The following is a 26014-nucleotide window of genomic DNA, read 5'->3' on the forward strand; positions in this document are numbered from 1 at the left end:
GATTATTTTCACGCTCTCAGCTGAAAAAATAAAGATAGTTTATAAATTATACTAAAATTAATTGTAGCAATTTGCTGCAGGATCTCTGGAAATGGAAATCAGCTGGCTTGGAAGATGAGGGAACTACTGGTAAACCTAGATATTTTCACCACATAAAAATTTGTTTTCTTTCAGTCTTCAGCTAGTTCTTACTAATTACCAGACTGATACATTGTGTTCATGTACAAGAAGGCATGTTAGTCGCTACTTATGTTTAGCACAACTGAACTGATAAGGTTCAGTAGTGCTATAGCCATGGCAAAGTATGTGTGTGTGTGTGTGTGTGTGTGTGTGTGTGTGTGTGTGTGTGTGTGTGTGTGTGTGTGCGTGCATGCGTGCGTGTGTGTGTGTGTGTGTGTGTGTGTGTGTGTGTGTGTGTGTGTGTGTGTGTGTGTGTGTGTGTGTGTGTGTGTGTGTACAACTTAAAGTCAAAAACCGCTGGACTGATTGCTTTGATATTTGGTGGGTACCTTACTTTGGGTGTCTAGTTGGGAAATTGTTCAAATGAAAATGATCACATCATAGATGTGTATTTTTGGTCAAAAAACATTATTTGTAGTGTGAGAAAATGCTTTCACTTTTACTAATTGCCAGACTGGTACATTGTGTTCATGTACATGAAGGCATTTTGTTGTCCAGCTAAATAAGGGAAAATAAGTCTTTGGCTAAAATTTCCAGGTTTACATCTATTTTGTGCCATAGAAAATGTAGAGACCAATGAAATGAATAAGCTGTTTAAGGATGAGTGATAGGTATTTAAAAATTGCAACTGTACATACAGTCACACAGTGCACACTGTTTTACATTAATGCTCCTTTTTGTGGTGTTGCCATACCATTGTCTGTGTTTTGACTATTTCCACCTCCATTGTCTGTTTTGACTTTCTCATCAGGCAAGGTTTGAAATCAGTTATTGCAGTCACCATAGATGTTGGAGAGAAACTCTTTCTCCAACTCTTTGCAGTCGCTAAGCTCATTTGGCAAGTAATGTCATTAAATTTGGTTATGAATACAAGTTAATTACATTGATGCCTAGAAGATCTTTGTTTTATACTACAACAATAATTTTGATGATGTGTGCTTTGTTATGATAATTGACTTAGCATTAAATGCATTCTTACTAGGAGCCAGTGGTTGACAATGCAAATATCAAATAAAGCTGTGATATAGAATATCTAAAACAGTAATAAGTTACGAAAAAGTGACGTAATGTGAGTGAGATGGATACTTACGTGTAAGTCCATAAGGATAGAATAGAATTGGTGCTGTAGTGATAACATACACCAATGTCATAATCAGTAACAGCTTGGTTGAAGCCAGGTTGATCTTTAAAGGTGCTTGTTCTTGTGCCTCTTGATGAGTACCTGCTGTACCTGTTTCTTGAATTTGGTTTGGTGAAATCTGGTTCTCTCTGGTGTAGATTAAAATCCTTAGGTAAGATATCAACATTGCATTAAAGCTGAAAGCCAGGCATATGATGGTTAGAAAGGTTACCGGTTTACCACCACTACCAGGTACTTCTAGACATGGGATTTGTAGCATAGGGTGACCCTCACTTCGCAACTTGCCCAGGCTGATAAAGATACCAATGATGTAGCTAAGAGTGATGTTGGCGCGTATCTGTATACGTAGATTGTTGTTTCTGACATTAGAGCAAACTTTCAACACCCGGGTGATACTGAGACATGCCAACAACAACAATGGGGTGATGGTACCAATGACAGAAATAATGCCATGCATCTTACAAACTATTGTTGACAGCACCAGCTCCTTATGGTTGTACCATGTCACCAATCTTGCGAGATAAATCGGGGCAGCACCAAGACACACAAAGACGTGGGCAATGGCAATGCCCACAATCTGGTTATTCATCATTGTTTTAAAGACAGCAACTCGTGTAATTGCTACTAGAATCAAGATATTACCAAAGAGTCCCATGAATATGGTCATCAACAGCAGAATGGTGGCAATGACAAAGATTGGTGTAGGTATACTGAACAGAACCAATAGATTTGGAACGAAGTTGGTATTTGGAATGAGGACATCGTTTTGGAAAGTGGCGTTGTTGGTTACAGCAATCGCTGTCGAGTTATCAGTGGCTGTGTCATTGGAAAATGAAAGCAAGGATCGATGAAACCCCAAAGGAAACATTTTAGACAGCAAACTGAATCAACAAGAAACCTGTTTGTACATGGAGTTTGACCATTAAGTCTTGACGGTATCAACAGGAGGTGTTCTCTGAGCTGCTTTTGCTTGAGACTAACAACAGTATGACTAATGATGTCAGTTGTCATGGTAAATATCTTGACATCTTAGATCACCATAGCAACATCTTTTTTTCATTATTTTCATTTTCAACAAGCGTTGAAGATTACACTATGTATTGCTTCCTTAGTAACTAACTATTATGTTCTTATAGGTCATCACCAATTTATGATTTCTAAAAGCCATTGTTCTTGCTTACGAGCTGTAGGCGGTATCTGTGTGATAGACAAAGCTGCCCAGTATTATTTAGATTTAAAGAGAGTGATTGGAAAGAATGGATGTCTTGAATTACATCTAGTAAATAAATTGTTACTGATTTTCATAGACCAGTGTGGAAAATCCCAGCATACATTGACATTCTCTTGTCGTATCGGTCTCTGTCTCTCTGTCTCCCTGTCTCTCTGTCTGTTGATGTATGTATTGGTGTGTATGTGTGTGTCTATACTTGTGTGTGTACTGCCTGCCTGTGTGTGCGCCTATGTTTATGTGAGCACCTTTGTGCAATAATAATAATAATAATTAAATAATAGTATGTAATAAAAATTATAATAATTGGGTTTATTCTAATATTAACCATCCTACCTGGGGTAGTTTTGTATGCTGAGTTCAAAAAAGGGGGTCATATGATGAACATCTGTTGCCATGGTAACCAAAATCACCATAATATGTTAATCATTTTTTCCAAAATTTGACATAAAACATTGAAAAAAAAGATAATACAGTGAAAAAATTTCCTTGTATGAGACATGTATGAGTAAGTGCTACCTGGTGTAACATAAACTGTATAAAATTGGATAGCTGTTTCCATGGAAACATAAGGTAGATGTGAAAATTATGTTTTCATTACATACATCTCACAAATAACATTATAAATCTGATAAATATCTTTTTATTTGCACATTGACTCCTCTACCAAGGGTAGTTTATCATGCTGAGTTCAAAAAAAGTGGTCATTTAATGAACATCAGTTGCCATGGTAACCAAAATAACCATATTATGTGATTTTTTGAACAATTAGACATAAAACACTTCAAAAAATTCAAATTTAGGAAAAAACATCATTGCTGTTGGCATGCACGAGTCGATATCTGGTGTAACAAAGTTTCATGATTTTTGAATTATCCGTATCAAACTTAAGCAATTCTAAAACTCTGAGTCTAAAATCACCAGAATAAATTGTAAATACCTAAAATACCAGCAGTCCTTGACAATTCCATTTACGCAGCTTGGTTCAGTCTTTTATCACAAAATCTTCAAAGTAAGTGTACACATACATTTGAGTTCAAGTTGACATGATCGTTGACTCCATACTGTATATTATTGTTTGTACTTGGATTTTATCCAGCAAAATATCGTCTGCTTTTAAATTCTCCAACTCAACTGACAACATGATGTGCGTATGCGTACGTACATATTTCCGGGTCCCAGTGACAAATGCCAAATTCAAACGATAAGGACACAAGTATCACTCACACAGTATCACTACATCGATTGTTACAGGAATATCAATATTATTATCCAGAATTTCTCAGTCGTGAAGGCGTGAGGATTGCTGACCAGTGCAGTGTTATAAAGATGGCGACTGTTATACTTTGCGCGTGCAAGTCGACTGACGTCACTAGAATGTATTACAATGTAGCTATAGTTATCACGCGAATCACGCATGTTATGTGCACTACATTTATGTGTGTATGCAGCGGTACGAGGTGTGCCGTACACACATCAAATACACAAGCATGATAGGCAATGAAAGCAACCAACTCACTAGTTTATTGTTTACATGACTTTGCCGAATGACTAGGAATAATCATTAACTTACAAGTTGCTAAAATTTACACGAAGTTGACTTAAAAACAGAAAGGGGCATTGCAAATATTTTGTAATGCATGCGTAGTCCGGATTGTTTGTCTTGCTTTCAAGCAGACTACCGAGATCGCGAGAGTTGATTACTTTTATTTTCATACAATAACATGTACCACTGATGCAACATTATAAATAATAACAGAACAATGTATGTGGCCTATTAACCTTGCTTGGTCATGATGCGAGCTGTTCTGACAAATATCTGGGGGTGGGGGGGGGGGGGGTGGGGGGGGCTACTCCCTTATTTGAGTATACATTTATGTGCCGACCTTTTGAGTTCATTTTCAAGCCATTTGGTCTAAAATGGGGTCAGGGTTTTTTCGAACTCAAGAGTCTAAAACAGGTCCACTTTGCATTATATTTGATTTTGCTTGGTCTAAAATGTGGCCCTCTGTCCTTTGCCAAATCGTAATTGCCATAAACTGCCCCAAAATGTTGCCCCAAAATGTTGCCTCCTAAGGAAAATGTATTTTGTTTATAATAAACTTTATGCTAAAAAAAAACCTGTAAATTACCTATCAGAGATGGCCACTGGTTCCACCCCGGGAGAAATATTGGTAAAAGTCAAACTAGTCGTAAACATGTGAAGTCACAGTCAGTTACACTGGCAAATAGAAATAAATAAAGTAGGTTTGAACAAACTCTATTGATTTCTGAGGATATTTCACACTGATCTATGTTTTGTCATTGCACAGAACTGCTAATATAGCATATACGAATATTTAGACTTTTGTCGACAGGGCGCACTCCACAGTATAATGGCATATGTTCGATTTGAATTATTAAAAGTTCAGTATTTTAAGTGTGAAGTGTGCATAATTAGTAAGAAATAGAATAATACTTATATTTATATTCATATACAGAGGAGTAACCAAACTCTAAACTGTTACAACTTGAGCTTGAATGAGAAATGTCGCAAAATTAATTGAGTATTAAAACTTCAACTTCAGTGATATTCAACTAAAGTTCTCCCACACATTTTCATTATGATATAATATTACACCCCTCAACCTTTTCATTTTCCTGACATGCAATTTTGAAATTAATTTTATTTCCTTTTATTTATGCCCTCAAGCGTCCGCCAGCATAGCAAATATGAGCCAGCATAGCAAATACATGCTCAAACGGATACATTTTATTGACAATAGGACCAAAAGGCACCATTCCTCTAAATTGTCTCTCACACAATGTTTTATTAGTATATAATATTTAAACCCCTTCACTTGTAATAATAATAATAATAATAATAACAATAATAATAATAATAATAATAATATTTATTTATTTCTTAAAAAGTGACCACTTTCCATATAAAAACATCTCAAGGTGCCTTCCAATGCTATGACAAAAAGGCAATAAAAAAGATGTAAAACACAATGGAGGAATCTACCAGTAATAAAACAGTCATTCAAATAAAAAGGTATGTTTTAAGATTTGACTTAAAAACGCTAATATTCTTACTCAAACAGAGTGACAGTGGCAGCCTATTCCACAAATGTGGAGCACATGTCGAAAACGATCTATCCCCATAAAAAAGATGTTTTAACTACAGGTTGGTGAAGTGTGCTTGCACCGTCAGTGGAGGATCGAAGTGTGTGGCCAACAGAACGTATATTCAAGAGTTCCCTAAGGTACACTGGGGTCTTATTATTTAACACCTTGTATGTGAAGCACAGAATCTTAAACTCAATCCTTTTCTGTACAGGGAGCCAATGCAACCTGTTCAATACTGGGGTGATATGTTAAGTTTTCTTTGTTTTTGTAACCAATCGTGCTGCGGCATTCTGAATAGATTATAGATTAGTAATCTGATAATTTGGTAGGCCATAAAGCAGACTATTACAGTAGTCAAGCCGAGAAGTGACAAAAGCGTGTACTATTTTTTCTGCAAGCGTATTATGTGAGCACCTTTGTGTACAAGGCTTTGTTGTTGTTTTTAGCACAACTGAACTGATAAGGTTCAGTAGTGCTATAGGCATGGCAGAGTGTCTGTCTGTCTGTGTAAACAACATAAAGTCAAAAACCGCTGGACTGATTGACATGATATTTGGTGGGTATATTACCTAGAGTGACAAGTTGGTAAATTGTTAAAATCAAAATGATCTGACCACCCTTGTGTGATTTGGGTCAAGAAATGTGATATTGGGTCTGAAATTTGGTGGGAACATTCTTATAGGGGTGTAGATTGGGGAATTGTTCATGACATGATAATCCCATCTGTGATATGCAAATTAGGGATAAAAATGTCATTTTGGTAAAAAATCTGTAATTCCAAAGAGTACTCGGCTGATTTTAATAGTTGAAATTGTACAGGGATGTTTCTGGGGGTGTATAGATCAAGTGATACTAATTACATGATTGTCCCATTAGCAATATGCAAATAAGGGTTAGAAAACCATGATTTTTTGGTGAAATGACTCAGGAATATTTAGTGTACAGAAATCATTGTTTTATTGATCTCATTAAACCATTAAAAAGATTGATGTGGTACTTAACATAATGTAACAATTGTGTGTGAATGGCACAGGAATTAATCTCTCCTTGAGGTTGCTTGGAAACATTCTCTATCTAACTTTAACACTGAACGTTTGAGGGCGCCCCGTCACGGCGTACTTTACATACGAAACTACAGGTTGGTTCAAAGTATTGCAGATATAGCACCATAGATGGGTAGGCATGGGAATAAATCTTCAAAGAATGTATGCAGATATGTCTGGCAACAAGACCACATAATCATTACAGAAAATTAAAGTGTACAGTCAAGAGTTGTGCTACAACACCATTGGCGCTTTTATTTTCTCTCCTTGTCCAAGTTTCCACATTGCTTTTGAAAACCTCTGACTCCTGAGAGCATAAACAATGGGATTTAAAGAACTAGAGAAGTATGCCAATGGTATAAAAATAGCTTCATTGAAAACAAACCAAATTTGGCCATCCATAACCCTACTAAATACATGCAGGTCAATCGCTGCACCAGTGAATGCATACAACGTTATCACCAGCAACAAATTTCCTATTGAAATTTGATTTTTAGGACGGCTTGTCCAAAATAGTTTCTTAAGCTTGTTGTTGTTGGAGGAAAGTTTAACAAATACTGATAATTGGCATAAAGAAATGATTAGAAAGAAGATGACAGAAACTACTAAAGTTATCACAGCAGTATTGTACAAGTGTTTATCTTGGTTTTCACCAGGCATCTTATTACTGATCAGATCCTTTTCTTGGAGAGAAGTTAACAGTTCGTTGACTCCCACCACAGTGCCAAAAAAGTAGCCAGTAAACATGAGAGACACAATGATGACCTGCATAGAGTTTCTTGTAAAATTGAATACAATCTTAAGTGTTCGTGTTATGTTGATGCCTACAACTGAGAAACATGCGATGGAGAGAGTGGTGTAGCGAATAAAAATGTAGATGTCATTGAGAGAGTTGGTCACCTTGTCCATCTCTAACCAGTATGATACAAGAACCATAAGTTGCATCGGTGCTGCAACTACACAAACTATGTTATCAATTATAGACAGACTCATTAATTGTACATAGGGAGCTGTCTGCAGTTTCCTTGTTCGATAGATGGTGACCAGTAAAACGGCATTCAGAGTGGTTCCACAGACAAATACTAACCCCAGAAGGATGCTGCCGATGAGACAACAGACCAATAATACAGATTGAGAAACTTCATCTGTAGTTGGTAAACTGGATGGGTTATCAAAATACTGTAGTTGTTTATCCATGTTTGCCAAGTTTACAGGTAGAACTGTGGAAAGGATCACTAAGTTTAGTATATTTGCTTGCCAAATTGACAGATAGAAATGCGAGGTATCACCAAGTATAGTCCATTTGTCTACCAAATTTACATGTCATGTATATTGGCATGTAGAAATCTGTGGCCATATCAACACTTTTAGTCCATATATCACCTTATGGTCTTCAGAGATAAACCTCAAACAGCAAATGGGTAGTGTTGAATTTCCTGTTTAAAAAAACAGATAGAAGGAATATCAGATATAAAGTAAAAAAAAAAACGGCAAGACATTATTGTCTTTTTATAGGCTGCATTGGGATAAAATATGACATTTACATCTTACACACCTTTATGAAGTTAATGTAATGACATTATCTATGAGTGTCATGTTTCCTTTATTTTAAGTGATCACACCAAAGTGAGAGAGTAAATGTGTGAAGTCCTCGTTGAAAACGGTTGCTATGCATCGTATTCATCCATGTAAAGTTTTTTGTATCTTGTATATCGTTCAAACCTGTTGCATGTTGAGTGTTTCCTTTCCCCACATGATTTTGCCCTTGCCTTTCATTACCGTATATCATTAAGAGCTAATAGTAGTGTTAACAATGATATTTGTGAATTGGTATATGGAAAATTGTTCAAATGAAAATGATTGCATCAGGTATGTGCATTTTGGGTTTTAAAAATGTGACTACTCACTCTAACTGTGTCATTTATTGTTCGTTTCTCTAATGTTATACATAATAACATATTTGAAGAGTACGTAAAACATGTTTTCAGGAGATATATACGTTGTCTTGGATATGTTCACAATTTTGGGAGTCTGACGTCATTGACTTTTGGTCAAAAAACTTAAAAGCCACTTGACAGATTGGTCTGAAATTTTGGGGGAAAGTTCTTAGGGATGTGTAGATTAAGAATTTTTCATGACATGATGATCCCATCAGTGATATGCAAGTTAGATATAAAATATGTGTCTTTGTGGTCAAAAATCTTTAATTTCAAAACTACAGAGCAGATATGAATGATAAACATTCAAGAAATGTATGCAACTATACCTAGCAACTGACTACACCCATAGCAACAGCTAATGGGGATGTATATTGCAATGATATCAGCAGGGCAAATGAAAAAACTTTCAAAACAAATGTATGCAAATATACCTAGCAACAAGACCGCTCCCATACCAACAGCCAAATGATCATGTATATTGCAAAGATAACAGTGATTATAGATCACGAATAAACATTCAAATGTATGCAAATATACCTAGCAACAAGACAGCACCCATAGCAACAGTCATATTATGATGTACATCGCAAGAAAATATCAGGGATTCACAGACAAGTGAACAAACATTCAATAAATATTATGCAAATAGGTCTGGCAACATGACCACACCCATAGCAACAGCCAAATGATCACATACATTGCAAAGATAACAACAGGGCTGGATAGGCAACTGGATAGTCATTCAGCAAATGAACGCAAATACCTAGCATGGATCAGCATATGGATAAACATTTTTAAAAATTGTACAATTATGCTACAACACCATTGGCCCTATTTTGTTACTCAATGGCAGCTATATTTGAAGTGAACAATCAGGATTTCCCAATTAACTCAAAAATGTTAATGCAAAGAAACTACATTAAAGTGGCTACCCCTATATTGCCAGGATTAAACTTTCTTTTTAAATTTTAGACTTTGACCTAGACCTTGGTCTTCAGGTTCAGTTACTGAAGTTCAGGAATTGTATGCAATATATATCACAGACACTTTTAGTATTTACTTGTTACCACCAATTTCTTTTAAATCATGCCTCCATTCAGTGACATTTGTGGGGCGTATGTCTTCTATTAATACTTTTTAATGATTTATAATTTGTGTTGATACAGTTCAACAGTTTTACTCTTCTATCCACTAATGGGGACTGAGGACCCCAAAGTATTGCATATTAAGTAGTTAATTTGTATAAGTATACATTTGTGCAAATTTATGCATATCTCACTGTTGTTTGTTTGCTGTGTTTTCTGTTCCAGATGAGACCAGTTTTAACCCTCTGAAGATAGACGTGTTTGTCCTTACAGTGTTACACATGGGCAGCAAGTCTTTCAGCCATTCATTCAGTGCCCTTGCCAAGTAAGTCTGATCATCACACAGTCAATGAATTATTTTCTTTGTTTAAATTTCAACCAAAATAAACTTTGCTCTAAGCAGTATTGGTAGCATTATCATTATATAGACATCAGTAATTTCACAGACAAGTTTGTTACTTGTCTGTGGTAATTTAAAGCCCAAGGTGCAACCAGGTTAGGTGCCCATGTTACAGAAGTAGGTTTGCACATGTGCAATGGAATATGTTTGTTTATCTGGGAGGAGCATTTGGTAAATCTGACCCAGGTAGTTTATCAATATATAAGCACTTGTTCACACATATCTATTACATGTAGGTCTTGCCTAATCCAAAGAATACCTTGTGGTGCCTTGTTATATTTTTTTGTGTTTCTGCTACGTTTTTTTTTCCTGTGTGTACATAGAGCCACACACCCAGTCTGGGTGAAACACATATTTCGACATAAAGATCTCAAAAATTATATTTTGAGGGACCTGTTCCAACACCATCCAAACACTGTTACACAGTGACAATTTGTGTAATTGAAATTGTAAACTGATATTCTTGGGTATGAACTAACTTCATCATGAAATGTTACATGTATCATTTGTACACAGTACTAGATGTGCAGTTGCTCACTAGCGTCTGCATTGGGTCGATCATTACATAAATTTGAAAACACCAAAATTGTTAGATAGATGACAAAATTTTTTATTGTGATTTACAGATTACATGTAGATCGTGTTTTGAAAACATAATCAGAAAAACTTCAAAATTAACTTCACAACTTGTGATCGCAGAGAGATTGTGATTGACTGTGATTGACTGTGATTGACGTCGCATGCGACGAATTGCATCGTGCACGCGCTCCATCGGCAGGGTCTTGTGACGTCGCTAGGTACGTCGCAAGGAAACAGACACGTCAGCTTTTCTGCAACTCGTCGCAAGTTGCTTCTTGAGTTGCTTCATGCAATTGCACCATGTAACCACCTCGTCACATCGCAAGTAATAACCTTTAACAATCATATTTTCCTTGGCTGAACAAAGAAAATTGCTTTGAAATAACATCTAAGTATACCTACAAAACATTTAAATTCTTTACATACCTCTAATGTTATTTCTGTCATAAAACCATGTAAACTCTGTATACCTCTAATGTTATTTCTGTCATAAAACCATGTAAACTCTATACCTCTAATGTTATTTCTGTCATAAAACCATGTAAACTCTGTATATCTCTCATGTTATTTCTGTCATGAAAACCATGTAAACTCTGTATACCTCTAATAATAATAATAATAATGTTCTTATATAGCGCTTTCCCACTCCGTGCTCAAAGTGCTTTACAATTATTACCCCTGGCTCGGATCAGAACGGCACAACAGCCCTTTAGTCTTCCTCAACTCCCCGGGGAGCATACAATCCATTGCAGCCGTTTAAGCGCATAGGATTAAAGCCTTCACATTGCAACCTACATCCTACCAGGTCCCCAAATATACAGCTAGGTTGACTGAGGCACAGTCGTGGTTCAAATCTTGCCCAAGGACTTTAGCCACTCAGAAACAAACAGCAGGCAGCGACGGGGCTCTAACCTGCAACCTGTAGATTCCAAGCCGGTCACGCTAACCATTCACCCATCATGACTCCACTAATGTTATTTCTGTCATGAAACATCTGCTTAATAGTAATACCACAATTCAAGTACTAAACTATCAAATAGTTTATCATTAAAATTAATGTCATCACATTGAAATAAAACACTACAACATATGGAAATTAACAGTATAAAGCAATTCCTACCCTGTTACTGTATGATCAGTAGATGTAGACGTTCACTATCCTGGTTGCCGATTTCTTGTGTATCTTCCGAGAACTAGAAACACACACTGATCAATCAAAAACATGTCTAAAGCACCAGAATCCAGTACACGTGAATACTCAAACTGAACAAGTAATCCACTTATCATTTCAGAAGTGGTTCCAGTCACATGTCAAAGTGCGATGTCATGTGAGTTGATGATGCAAAATAATGTAATTGCTCGTGGTTTAACACATGACGCCCTTCATGAAAATGAAGGGGATATGAAGGAGTACGTCAGACATTATGAAACTAGTATTAAACCCAAGTAAAAGCTACTGTAGAGAACAATATATTTTCAAAGTTAAATTGACATTGGAGACTACCATATGTTCTTTTAATTACAAAATAACTATTAACATAATTATTTTATTATGTCTAACAAATGTCACACTGAAATTTAGGAATGATTCCCCAAAACTTTGCTTTGTTCCAAAACTACTGAGCAGGTTAGGCTGAAATTTAATAGGGATGGATCTATTGACGTATATATGAAGAAATGTTTTATAATGATGTTATCAGTGATATGCAAGTTAGGTGATGTTTCTAGAAAAGTTATTCCGCAGATTTTCTTCAAAATGTTTTGACACAATTGGCCCTAGCAACCATGACCATGCTCTTAGCAATAACCAAATAGGGACTTAGATATTCAAAAATATATGGAGTACACATGTGTCATTGCTAAATGAATTGAAAGCCATACAGGTAAAGACTCCTACATTGTGACAGATGGATTGAAAAGTGTGAAGAGGTCAGGGATAAATATAACACTATCACATGTTAAAGTGACAAATTACACATTTTAACCAATGTGACAAATTACACATTTTAACCAATGTGACAAATTACACATTTTAACCAGCATGACAAATTACACATTTTAACCAACGTGACTAATTACACATTTTAACCAGCATGACAAATTACACATTTTAACCAATGTGACAAATTACACATTTTAACCAGCATGACAAATTACACATTTTAACCAATGTGACAAATTACACATTTTAACCAGTGTGACAAATTACACATTTTAACCAGCGTGACAAATTACACATTTTAACCAGCGTGACAAATTACACATTTTAACCAGCGTGACAAATTACACATTTTAACCAGTGTGACAAATTACACATTTTAACCAATCTGACAAATTACACATTTTAACCAGTGTGACAAATTACACATTTTAACCAATGTGACAAATTACACATTTTAACCAATGTGACAAATTACACATTTTAACCAGCATGACAAATTACACATTTTAACCAATGTGACAAATTACACATTTTAACCAGTGTGACAAATTACACATTTTAACCAATGTGACAAATTACACATTTTAACCAATGTGACAAATTACACATTTTAACCAACATGACAAATTACACATTTTAACCAGCATGACAAATTACACATTTTAACCAGCGTGACAAATTACACATTTTAACCAATGTGACAAATTACACATTTTAACCAACATGACAAATTACACATTTTAACCAGCATGACAAATTACACATTTTAACCAATGTGACAAATTACACATTTTAACCAATGTGACAAATTACACATTTTAACCAATGTGACAAATTACACATTTTAACCAATGTGACAAATTACACATTTTAACCAATGTGACAAATTACACATTTTAACCAGTGTGACAAATTACACATTTTAACCAATGTGACAAATTACACATTTTAACCAGTGTGACAAATTACACATTTTAACCAGTGTGACAAATTACACATTTTAACCAGCGTGACAAATTACACATTTTAACCAACGTGACAAATTACACATTTTAACCAGTGTGACAAATTACACATTTTAACCAATGTGACAAATTACACATTTTAACCAATGTGACAAATTACACATTTTAACCAACATGACAAATTACACATTTTAACCAGCATGACAAATTACACATTTTAACCAGCGTGACAAATTACACATTTTAACAAATGTGACAAATTACACATTTTAACCAACATGACAAATTACACATTTTAACCAGCATGACAAATTACACATTTTAACCAATGTGACAAATTACACATTTTAACCAATGTGACAAATTACACATTTTAACCAGCATGACAAATTACACATTTTAACCAATGTGACAAATTACACATTTTAACCAGCGTGACAAATTACACATTTTAACCAATGTGACAAATTACACATTTTAACCAATGTGACAAATTACACATTTTAACCAATGTGACAAATTACACATTTTAACCAGCATGACAAATTACACATTTTAACCAATGTGACAAATTACACATTTTAACCAGTGTGACAAATTACACATTTTAACCAGTGTGACAAATTACACATTTTAACCAACTTGACAAATTACACATTTTAACCAATGTGACAAATTACACATTTTAACCAGCATGACAAATTACACATTTTAACCAATGTGACAAATTACACGTTTTAACCAATGTGACAAATTACACATTTTAACCAATGTGACAAATTACACATTTTAACCAACATGACAAATTACACATTTTAACCAGTGTGACAAATTACACATTTTAACCAACGTGACAAATTACACATTTTAACCAGTGTGACAAATTACACATTTTAACCAGCATGACAAATTACACATTTTAACCAATGTGACAAATTACACGTTTTAACCAATGTGACAAATTACACATTTTAACCAATGTGACAAATTACACATTTTAACCAACATGACAAATTACACATTTTAACCAGTGTGACAAATTACACATTTTAACCAACATGACAAATTACACATTTTAACCAGTGTGACAAATTACACGTTTGAACTTGACAAATTAAATGTTTTAACCAGTGTGACAAATTATGTATTTGAACCAACATGACAAAGTTCCTGTTCTAACCAACACATTTTAACCAATGTCACAAATTATGCACCTTAACAAACATGACAAATTTCATGTTACCATGGTTTCCCAACTAAATCATGGTGCAGCGTCGAAATCTATGAAAGTTTATCACATTTCTCCACACTGTTACATGTACCAGGTTTCTAAAATGATAGGCTATTTAAGACAACGTTACTATTCACAGACATTGGGTATTATTAAACAAATTACTCTTGTTTTCCCTATGTAATAAACCTTTTTTTAATACCTTTTTGTGTAGGTTTCACTCAGTCTTTAAAGCTTTGGCAGAAAGTGAAGAAAGTCAAATGTATTTATTGAGTAAAGTGTATGAAATTTGGCAAAACCATCAACAGGTAAGTTTCCTGTATTATTAAATAAGTCTATTTCACCACTTTTATGACGTCTATGTGACCCACATTCAGGAGTTTCTGGATGCTCCAAAAATAAATTTAATCGGAACAAGAATTGCAAATCTCTTTAATATTTTAGCTCACTAGGAAAGCCTTTTTTCTTGGGAGAGGTATTGTGGCAATTAGTAATTGGGCTGCATGTTTACAATTTGATGTATTAAATTTAGCCTAAAAGTAACACCTGACATACGCAAATGTCATGAATGACTACTATGAAAAGTAAATACTAACAGAAATGGATTGTTTGTGTAAATGACTCAAACCTGATACATAATGTATTTCTTTCCGTGGTACTTGGTTGCAACATTACATCAATGTTATATACATTTAGTATAGGAGAGAGGCAGTCAGTAAATAGGTGATCTTGCTGCTAGACTATCAGTTAGGTGGTCAGTCACCTCAACATAATCATCCAAGTCAGGGTCAAAAAAATAAATTGTTAATTGTTGAGATGACACAGAGGCATTCATGAGTCATGTAAGATTTATACTACACTTAAGTCTTTAATGAGAACCACTTTCCTGTAAAGGAGAATACTTGTTCCAGGAAATAAAGGTGTTTTTTATAAACTTTGGGTTGTAGAGAGTCATTTTATGATTTTACATCACTTATATTATGCACGATTGCTGAAAAATATGAAGTAAAAAATTATTGGCTGTCCATTGTTTAGTGGCAGCCCTTACTGGTGGTCATATGTTGTCTCATGGGGGCTATCCTCATAAATATGGAATGGTTTAACACTGCATATTCATGAGTATGGAACACATGTGCATTGAATATTCCTGAGTTGTCTTGTGTTATGTTGCCTAGTACATAATTTCCACACATGACTTGATTCGACATTTCTTCCATACTCATGAATATGAAGTGTTCAACCATTCCATACTTATAGGCTAGCCTCCATGAGTCAATGTGCAACAGCTAATAAGGGCTACCACTAAACAATGTACAGCCAATAATTTTCACTTTGTATTTCTTGGCAATTGCGTATAATGTAAGTGATGTAATATCATACAGTGACTCTCTATAACCCAAAGTTTGCAGAAATGTCTTTATTTCCTGAAGTAGCATTCCCCTTTAAATTACTCATTGTCAGCTAACTGCTTGTATCGTGAATTGTCCTCATTTTTACTGCCTGAATAAAACCTAAACTTCTTGAATGCTCCTTACCTGCTTACTACTCACTATACACAAATGACTATAACTAGGAGTGTCCACAACAGTCAAGTATTCCATCTAGCAGAATCCTAATTGTTCTCATGTCATCAATTCTTAGGTGTGCTAAGTCTAAGACGTAAACATTTGTTTTCTGTGGCGAACAATTTCTAGGTTCTATAGTTAAGGCTATAAAGATGTAAACAGTTTTCTGTGGCAAACAATTAGTTAGATAATGAATATCAGGAGATAAAGGTAAAGGGAAATAAGTTCATCACTAGGATGATGATATGCAGGTTATCAACTACATCAGAATAAATGTCCAGTAGTTGTGAGTGTTGTTTGTTTATTTTTGCACAGATCATAGACCTTGAATTCTTGTAGTGGAGCTAGTTACATATGTCTTTATTCAGCCAAGGAAAACATGAATGACCTATGGAGCCTCTCACTACAAGTCTAAAGGCAAATAGTGACAAAACCCTTAGGCCATGAGAATTTTGCAAATGAAAGAAGGAAAATATTTAGGAATAACACCTCAAGCATTATTTAATAATGTTATATTTGGAAAAACGAAGGTTATTTGGTATGTGTTGACATTTCAAGTATTGACTGAACTACATAGACATCAACACAAGTTTTCATGAAAAAGAACAACCATTGCATAAAAACCCATATTTTTGTTTGAATGTGTTCAAACTGGCTTGTGTATATGGTATAATTAATGACATGAACCAAAGTATTAGTAGTAGTACTAAATAAGTACAAAAAGGGCTTTACTCTTCAACTAACTTCACACCTCTTTTTCAAGAATTTTGAATTGACCCAAGTATCAGATATTGTTAGGGTGCTAAAGTACAGGATTTAAAATTTAAAACTGAACAAACATTTCCTGAGTTATTTCAAAATTATGATGTGATTCAAAGGCAGTTTTACAAAATGATTTATCTTTGTCAGGTTGATTAATCTGTGTTTATATGTAAAATTATTGCAAGCCAATCAATGAAGGAAATCTTTTATAAATCTTCTAGATGATTTCTGTATTGGTGGACAAAATGTTGCGGACACAGATTGTGGACTGTGCATCTGTAGCAAACTGGTTGTTTTCAAAGGATATGGCCAAAGACTTTACCAGGTGGGTAGTAAAACTGATAGCCACTGGGGTATCCGGTTAGACTTTACCTAAAACTTATAGTCTGTGGGGTAGCCTGTTAGACTTTACAAGGTGGGTAGTAAAACTTATAGTCGATGGGGTAGCCGGTTAGACTTTATTAGGTGGGTAGTAAAACTTATAGCCAATGGGGTAGCCTGTTAGACTTTACCAGGTGGATAAGTAAAACTGATAGCCACTGGGGTATCCGGTTAGACTTTACTAGGTGGGTAGTAAAACTTATAGTCTGTGGGGTAGCTGGTTAAACTTTACCAGTTGGGTAGTAAAACTTATAGCCAATGGGGGAGCCTGTTAGACTTTACCAGGTGGGTAGTAAAACTTATAGTCGGTGGGGTAGTCAGTTAGACTTTACCAGGTGGGTAGTAAAACTTATAGTCAGTGGGGTAGCCGGTTAGACTTTATTAGGTGGGTAGTAAAACTTATAGCCAATGGGGTAGCCTGTTAGACTTTACCAGGTGGATAAGTAAAACTGATAGCCACTGGGGTATCCGGTTAGACTTTACTAGGTGGGTAGTAAAACTTATAGTCTGTGGGGTAGCTGGTTAGACTTTACCAGGTGGGTAGTAAAACTTATAGTCGGTGGGGTAGTCAGTTAGACTTTACCAGGTGGGTAGTAAAACTTATAGTCAGTGGGGTAGCCGGTTAGACTTTACCAGGTGGGTAGTAAAACTTATAGTCAGTGGTGTAGCTGGTTAGACTTTACTAGTTTGGTAATAAAACTTATAGTTAGTGGCGTGGCCTGTTAGACTTTACTAGTTTGGTAGTAAAACTTATAGTTAGTGGCGTGGCCTGTTAGACTTTACTAGTTTGGTAGTAAAACTTAAGTAAGACTCTATTTAAATATCATTACCCATATAAGCAAAGTATACTTTCTTCTTATACCTTGACCTTTGACTTCGACCTTTATTTTCAAGGTCAAGTAACAAATTGGTCTATAAATTGTGATGTTTTGTATCTAAAGACAAAGTTAAAATTTGCACAATAACTTTGCCACACCAGTTGGGGAAGATATGTCTTCTATGAAGACTTGTTCTCATTACTTTAACATTGAGGAATAATATTGCCTGAATTTGTCAAAACACTGCAGATACTATGTATGGGAACTGATGCAGGCCACCATCAGAAAAATGAACAAACATGTCAACAAAATTGAGAAAGAACTACATGAGGCCAGAACAAAACTGGACAAAAGGGTAAGTATTCAGTCTCTTATTTTTTTTATATCTGTAAAAATTTTAGCAATTTTCAAGTCCCATGGTGTGTGTTTTTACAAGAAAGTTATACACATGGTGTAAGCTGGTGATAAGGAATATACATTGGTGTAAGATGGTGATGAGGAGTACTGGTTATCTTCCAGCTAGTCCTGCAATATCCCAGCTTGAATAATCAAAGCATTACAACTATGATATCTGTCTCTCCATCAATGCCTTAAAGCAAAGTCATTGAAAATCATGTATCTAAGATTGCTCTTAAACTGTTGCAACTTGTTATTATCCAGCAGCAAATTGACCAATCACAGAGTTCCTTTTTATCTGTTGACTGAGTAAGTTTGCAGTTTTGGGGTGGATGTCATTTCATCATGCCAAGTTTGAATTGCACACTCAGGCTTTCATTCTTTAGGTTAATTAATAGTATTAAAAATTAGTGGCTGATCTGTTGAGAATACTCTAAACCCCAGATCTCACAGCCATACAGAAGAATTGGAGCAACTATGGTATCAAAAAGCTTAAAAACATCCACATTTGGGAGTCCTCTAAGCTTACGAATCAGCTCTTGGAGTTGAAATATAGCTTTTTTTTGCCAAGTACAGATTGGTTTTGTTTTGTAGGATTCCAGCTTAATCTAGAGGAGAGTATTAAACCAAGGTATTTGAGCTGATACATGTACTATGATCTGTGTTTTGCTTAGATTTACACTCAAACCCAATGGGAACAAAAACGCTGTCGATGAATTTGTCTTTGAATATGTATGGCTAAATCTGAACATTCAGCCACATTATCTGCATACATTAACATATTTAAATTGTGTAGGTATTTGTCAATAAAAATACCCTCACAGCCACTTTCATTGGTGTAATTTGTACAAGGTCATTGATGACAAGAGAATAAAGTACAGGACTGAGCATACAACCTTGATGGGTACTGATTGTACATTTAAAACATTCTGTAAGAATGTTTGTACTAGCACGATTCAAGTTTACTGTACATTGCGGAACGAAGAATGGTTAGAAAGTTACCACGAATACCACACTTTATCACTTTTATCCATAAGAAATCATGCTGAATGGAGTCAAAAGCTTTTAATAGAAAAATGTATGAACAAACAGTATGTCTACCTCCCTTCAAAGTAAGATATTTGGTTGCCACTGACTGTAATGTGAAAATATTATCTATTGTACTGTATCCCTGTCTAAAGCCTGCTTGAGCTTCATGTTTGACATTATTTTCTTTACACCAAGATTTTCATGAAAATCTTTCCCAATACAGATAGCTGTTAAATACCTCTATAATAAAAAATTATTCAGGTCAGAGTAAGATCCCTTTTTATGTAATGGGGTGACGATGGCGTTACACCAAGCTGCAGGAAAAGAGCCAGTGAAGAAAATGTTATTAAATAATTGCTGTAGCACCAGACCAATTTGACCTAAACTATGTTTAAATATTTCAATTACTACACCATTAGGACCAGTGCCACCTGGAGTTTTATTACTGGTCATTTTCTTAATAGCCTTTGTAATCTCCAGTTGCTAAATTTCAGAATTAATGTTGGAGGTACATCTTCAACATAGTCATCAAATTGGTTATCATGCTGATGAAGGAAGTCCATAACAGAATCATGAAACTCTTGATTTAGAGTTGTTGTTGGTGGATTATTCCACAAATTATGAAAATACTCATGCCATTTATCTGCCGTTATATCAGTAGATGACTGTACTGTACTGTACGCCTGAAATTGCATACAACCCCCAGAATTCTTTAGGATTTTGTTTTGCCATAAATAATGTTTGTTTTTGTATATTCTGCAAATTCTGTTTCTTTACCTGACATAACCTTTTAAATTCCCTCTTTGATGAGTTATAATTGGCTAAATCTCGCACAGAGTTTGAACAACTAAATCTATGAAGTATGCTATATCTTCTTTTCTTTGCATTTTGACATTCAGAATCCCACCAAGCAGGTTGTTGTGGTGTATGTGGTGTGGCGTTCTTTGAGTAGTCTTCATATCTATAGCCATGTAGTCAAATATTTCATTCAACACCTTAATCGCAAGCTCAGTGTCACCTAGTCTATCAGCTAGCCCTCGGATGTTCTTCCGATAAAATACGACACACCGCCGAACAACGATATCGAGGATGGAACATCCGAGGTCTAGCGAATGTCATCAGGATATAAATAACTGCCAATCAGAGAACCGTATTAGCGACAAGCACAAACAGAGGACAATAGCTAAATTTTCATGCATATTCATCTTAAGGAGGGGCTTGTATAAATAACCACCAATGCGTTAACTGAAATGTGTGAATGACAACGTCTACACACTCATCAAACTCACAATTACCATAAACCGATAAGCCATAGTAATGACGTAAATGTGTTTGTCAACACTTGCATGCAGAGATTCCCCGAGGTCATAGGTTATTGAATATATTAAAGTATATATATATGCATAGATGGCCCAACCCACCGCTCAATGTAATCTCAATGGAATGTCCGGTCTGAAAATGACATTCGCTAGACTGTTCGGGCAGGCCCTCACATGCGAACTTCGTTCGCTTATAGATATAGCATCGAAAGAAAGCCCGAACGTCTAGCAGCAAGACTAAGTGTCACCCTCATTATGTTCCATAAATTCATGTCAAACGACTCAAATAATTCATGAAATGTATGATATCAAGGTGAGCGACACCAAGGTGACATGCCATCTGTGTAGACTGTTGATGAAGGCATTGACTAGATATTGTGTTTATCTGTGTAGACTGTTGGTGAAGGCATTGACTAGATATTGTGTTTATCTGTGTAGACTGTTGGTGAAGGCAGTGACTAGATATTGTGTTTATCTGTGTAGACTGTTGGTGAAGACATTGACTAGATATTGTGTTTATCTGTGTAGACTGTTGGTGAAGGCATTGACTAGATATTGTGTTTATCTGTGTAGACTGTGGATGAAGGCATTGACTAGATATTGTGTTTATCTGTGTAGACTGTTGATGAAGGCATTGACTAGATATTGTGTTTATCTGTGTAGACTGTGGATGAAGGCATTGACTAGATATTGTGTTTATCTGTGTATACTGTTGGTGAAGGCATTGACTAGATATTGTGTTTATCTGTGTAGACTGTGGATGAAGGCATTGACTAGATGTTGTGTTTATCTGTGTAGACTGTGGGTGAATGCATTGACTAGATATTGTGTTTATCTGTGTAGACTGTGGATGAAGGCATTGACTAGATATTGTGTTCATCTGTGTAGACTGTGGGTGAAGGCATTGACTAGATATTGTGATTATCTGTGTAGACTGTGGGTGAAGGCATTGACTAGATATTGTGTTTATCTGTGTAAGTAAATTCATCTGTTTCATACCCAGGAGTCACTATCCTGAATAATATAATCATGTAAATCTCCAGTACGAGAGTTGAAATCTCCAGCTAAAATGATGTAAAATTCATCTAGTTTACTGTATGCTTCTAACATGTTTTGATCTAGAATTTCAATTGTGTGTGTGTGTGTGTGTGTGTGTGTGTGTGTGTGTGTGTGTGTGTGTGAACAACTTAAAGTCAAAAACCATCAGACCCATTACCATGATATTTGGTGGGTGTATTACCTTGGGTGTCTAGTTGAGAAATTATTGAAATCAAAATGATCTTACCACTGATGTGTGATTTGGGTCAAAAACTTAAACTCAAAAACTACTGGGCTGATCATTCTGAAACTTGGTAGGAATGTTCTTAGGGGTGTTTGTAGATTAAGATTTGTTCATGACATGATGATTCCATCACTAATATGCAAATCAGGGCTAAAAATGTGTCTTTTTGGTCAAAAATCTTTGGGATGCATTTAGGGGTGTCAATTTTCATTAACATGTCTGTGTATATTTTCAGCACAACTGAAGTGGTCTATATATTTTTGACATTGGTCAATTTTCATTAACATGTCTATGTATATTTTTTGATAGATGACATTTTTTATGGCCATTTCTTCTTTGAATTAGGACCGTGGTGGTAGTGATAGTGAAGATAGTGATACAGATATGCCATCAGAGGAACAAGCTGAGAGATTACAGGAGAGGCTAGAAACGGCTCAAAGTGAACAAAAGAACCTCTTTCTGATCATCTTTCAGGTACTGACGTAATAAACATTGATAACTTTTATCACAAATGTGTCGACAATTTAGCACTGTGATCTCACTTGATATTGTATCAGCTGATTTACTACCTATCTTAATGTATTAGAAAAGTAAAAATAAAATTCTGTAACTTTTACTGGACGGTTATTTTGTTCTAGGAAACCTCTATTCCTTTCCAGTTAAAATCAAGACAAAATTCAGGGGGTTACTGTACAAATGTGTAAAATAGAAGTGCAAATAATATCAACATTAATTTAGAATCCAACAAAATAGGCCAAATTCAAGATATACAATGCTATGAAACCCATGAGATGTGAGCATGACGGAGATCATTGAGCTAGTTATGATAGTTATAGATTCTATTTGTTGAAATGTGACATGGTGTAATTAATTGTTATTTCAGAGATTCATCATTATTCTGACAGAGCATCTTGTGAAATGTGATAACGAGAGTAAAGACTTCAACACACATTGGTATAAACAAGTCAGAGGACGTCTTCAACAGGTTTTTCTCACTGTAAGTATACCTGGAATGTCTAACTTGTGCGTATTTTCTTCTATAATCACATAAGAGATATTAACCCAGCCTCGGGTATTACGTATGACATAATAGAGAGGTTTAGATGCGCGTATTTATGTGTGTTCTATACGTGTAGCGTCATAGTCACGTGATTCGAAGCAACTCAGGCGTTCTGTATCAAAAGACGCTACGTCAAAATGGCGGTCTACACGTAACTGTAAATACGTGTTGAGTTTTTGTCATTTTCGTCTTCTAAATGTCGTATTTTTTATATCAAAGTTCTGAAGCATAACTTTAAACTAATTGTTTGGTGTTTGGTTTGGGTAGTTGCAGGAAAAATGGCAAAAATACGGACACATTTAGAAATCAAAGGCATGTATCTGGCCTTCTGGACAGAAGATGTCAACGCGCACGTTCACTTTCGAACATTCCACTGTTTTTCACGTTAGAACGCATAACTAAACACAATTTTGTACGCGTCATTACTTATACGCCTGCATGATAATGCTCCCGTAGGCGTACGCGTTCTAACGTGTATCTAAACCTCTCTTTTGTGTACATGCATACATACATACATACATACATACATACATACATACATACATACATACATACATACATACATTACATGTACACACACACACACACACATACATATATACATACATACATACACACACAAACACATACATATGTACATACATACACACACACATGACATACACACATACACACTATACCAGAATATATATACAAGTAGACACATCAATTCCACATTCATACTACATCAAATGATTTCTCTGTCTTTTCCTTTATCCCCACAGCACCATGAACAAGTTGAGAAGTACATCAACACTTTGGAGACATTGCTTTTCACCAGTGATATTGACCAACATATTCTAGAAGTTTTCCAACAGTTTAGAGCTCTCAGGCTCTAACATTAACAATGTGATGTGTCAAATTTGTGAAACATATCACATCAATAAGTAACAATTATAACAGGAAAAATAATAAATTTGTTGTTCAGTAAATATTTGGCATAGGAACCTAGTATTTGAAGTTTTTTTCAATTGAGTCACCAGTAATTTAACCCTTTTTTTTTTTTTAGCAATTCTGTAATGTGTATAGGTAGACACTGTAGGCAAACCAATTCACACCAGTCTATGATATTTCAATAAGTACTTGCCCAACATAGCTATCTTTAAAGGAACATAGGCCATATCATCTTTGTTTGCTATCTTTGGCTGGCGTAAGAATCATGTTACATGGACAACGATCTATTTTAACCATCATTGGTAACCATGAGTTTGTAGCATAGAAGTTTGGTGAAATAAATAAATGAATCAATCAATGACATGATTCTTTTATAGGAGTACCAATACATTGCTGTTGACATTAGGACCATAGAGAAAAATACACATATATAAAGTTCTCAATGCTATAAGCTGATTTTTTACTCACTTCAAAGCATAGGTCAACATGACTGCAATACTACATGAGTTTTACATCGGTATTTAAATATCTCACATTGGCCCCTGTCCCTTTAATGACATTTTCTTTATTAAATTTTATTTGTGAAGATGATTTGCCAGCCAGGTATCACTAGCTTGGTATCACTGTAGTCACTCCCTTAGTTTTGTATTGTGTTGTCAGTTGAAAATATTCAGTGTTGCCATTGTATATGTCTTAGTGTTGAACATGCTGTAACCAAAGTAGTTTTATTTGATGCATGTATGATCCAAATTTTGTTCCCTTAAATTTAAAATGTCTACCAATAACACAATCATTGGTGAACTTTGCATACATTGTATTTGTCCCATACATGATTGAATTTCATACCAATAAATTTAAACCAAGAACAGAATCCGTCATATTTTTTGATGAACTGTGTGTACATGCAAATAAAAATATACATACAATAACACATGCACAACAGGACAAGTATCTTTTAAAATGAAATGAGAAGAATTTCCTTTGATGAGAGATGTATGACAAAGTATTTGTTTGTTATATCTTTATATGTCAATTGAAGAAAATTTGGTGGTTTTACTTTTGTATATGTTATGATGCAGATTTTAATGATGTGTGTTTTCTTTGTCATCAAAATGTTTGATAACTCAGTTTTGAAAGTAAAGTACCTGCCGACAAACATAACAATGGAGAGAATTGAAATGGTGCTCAATAGTAGAAGACATTTATTATGTGTAATGTATGTGAATTGAACTTTTTCTGTTTCTTTCAGCAGTTTTAGTCATTGATGCTATACATTTAGTTTTTTTCTACTAGTCGTTTTTTTTATAGGTTTAGATTGGTATTTTATGTTAATACAGTAAGTGAAATACATGTCAAATTTCCTCTATTTCTGTGTACTTTATATTATATTACCTGCCAAGTAATTATCACATGTTCTCATCACAAACAATATCAAGGCACTATTGTATATTGCTGGAATGTATTTAATACTCTCTGACACAGGGTTGTGGAAAGATTTGAAACTTTTGTGGCAAAGGTGCTGCAGTAATTTATCTCAACATGTCCTTTTTTCTAATCTTCAAGTTCCATAACCTTAATATGTTTGATTGTATTTCAAAATGCTGATTGGCAGTATCAGGGTATA

The 26014-nt window shown here is 35.1% G+C and overlaps 1 protein-coding gene across 2 annotated transcripts in view; it reads left to right on the forward strand.

The window, feature by feature from the left end:
* LOC144443205 (nuclear cap-binding protein subunit 1-like) overlaps positions 1-25722 on the forward strand; it is a 60651-nt gene extending 34929 nt beyond the window's left edge. For both annotated transcript variants that reach the window (XM_078132600.1, XM_078132601.1), the window contains exons 15-21: positions 9954-10053; positions 15060-15153; positions 17394-17497; positions 18621-18726; positions 22743-22871; positions 23281-23394; positions 24222-25722. In XM_078132600.1, the coding sequence (XP_077988726.1) occupies positions 9954-10053; positions 15060-15153; positions 17394-17497; positions 18621-18726; positions 22743-22871; positions 23281-23394; positions 24222-24335 (761 nt within the window). In that variant the 3' untranslated portion in view covers positions 24336-25722. The remainder of the gene's footprint in view (positions 1-9953; positions 10054-15059; positions 15154-17393; positions 17498-18620; positions 18727-22742; positions 22872-23280; positions 23395-24221) is intronic.
* Positions 25723-26014: the final 292 nt, after the last annotated feature.

Source organism: Glandiceps talaboti, chromosome 12 (assembly GCF_964340395.1).
Source record: "Glandiceps talaboti chromosome 12, keGlaTala1.1, whole genome shotgun sequence".
Classification (NCBI taxonomy): domain Eukaryota; kingdom Metazoa; phylum Hemichordata; class Enteropneusta; family Spengelidae; genus Glandiceps; species Glandiceps talaboti.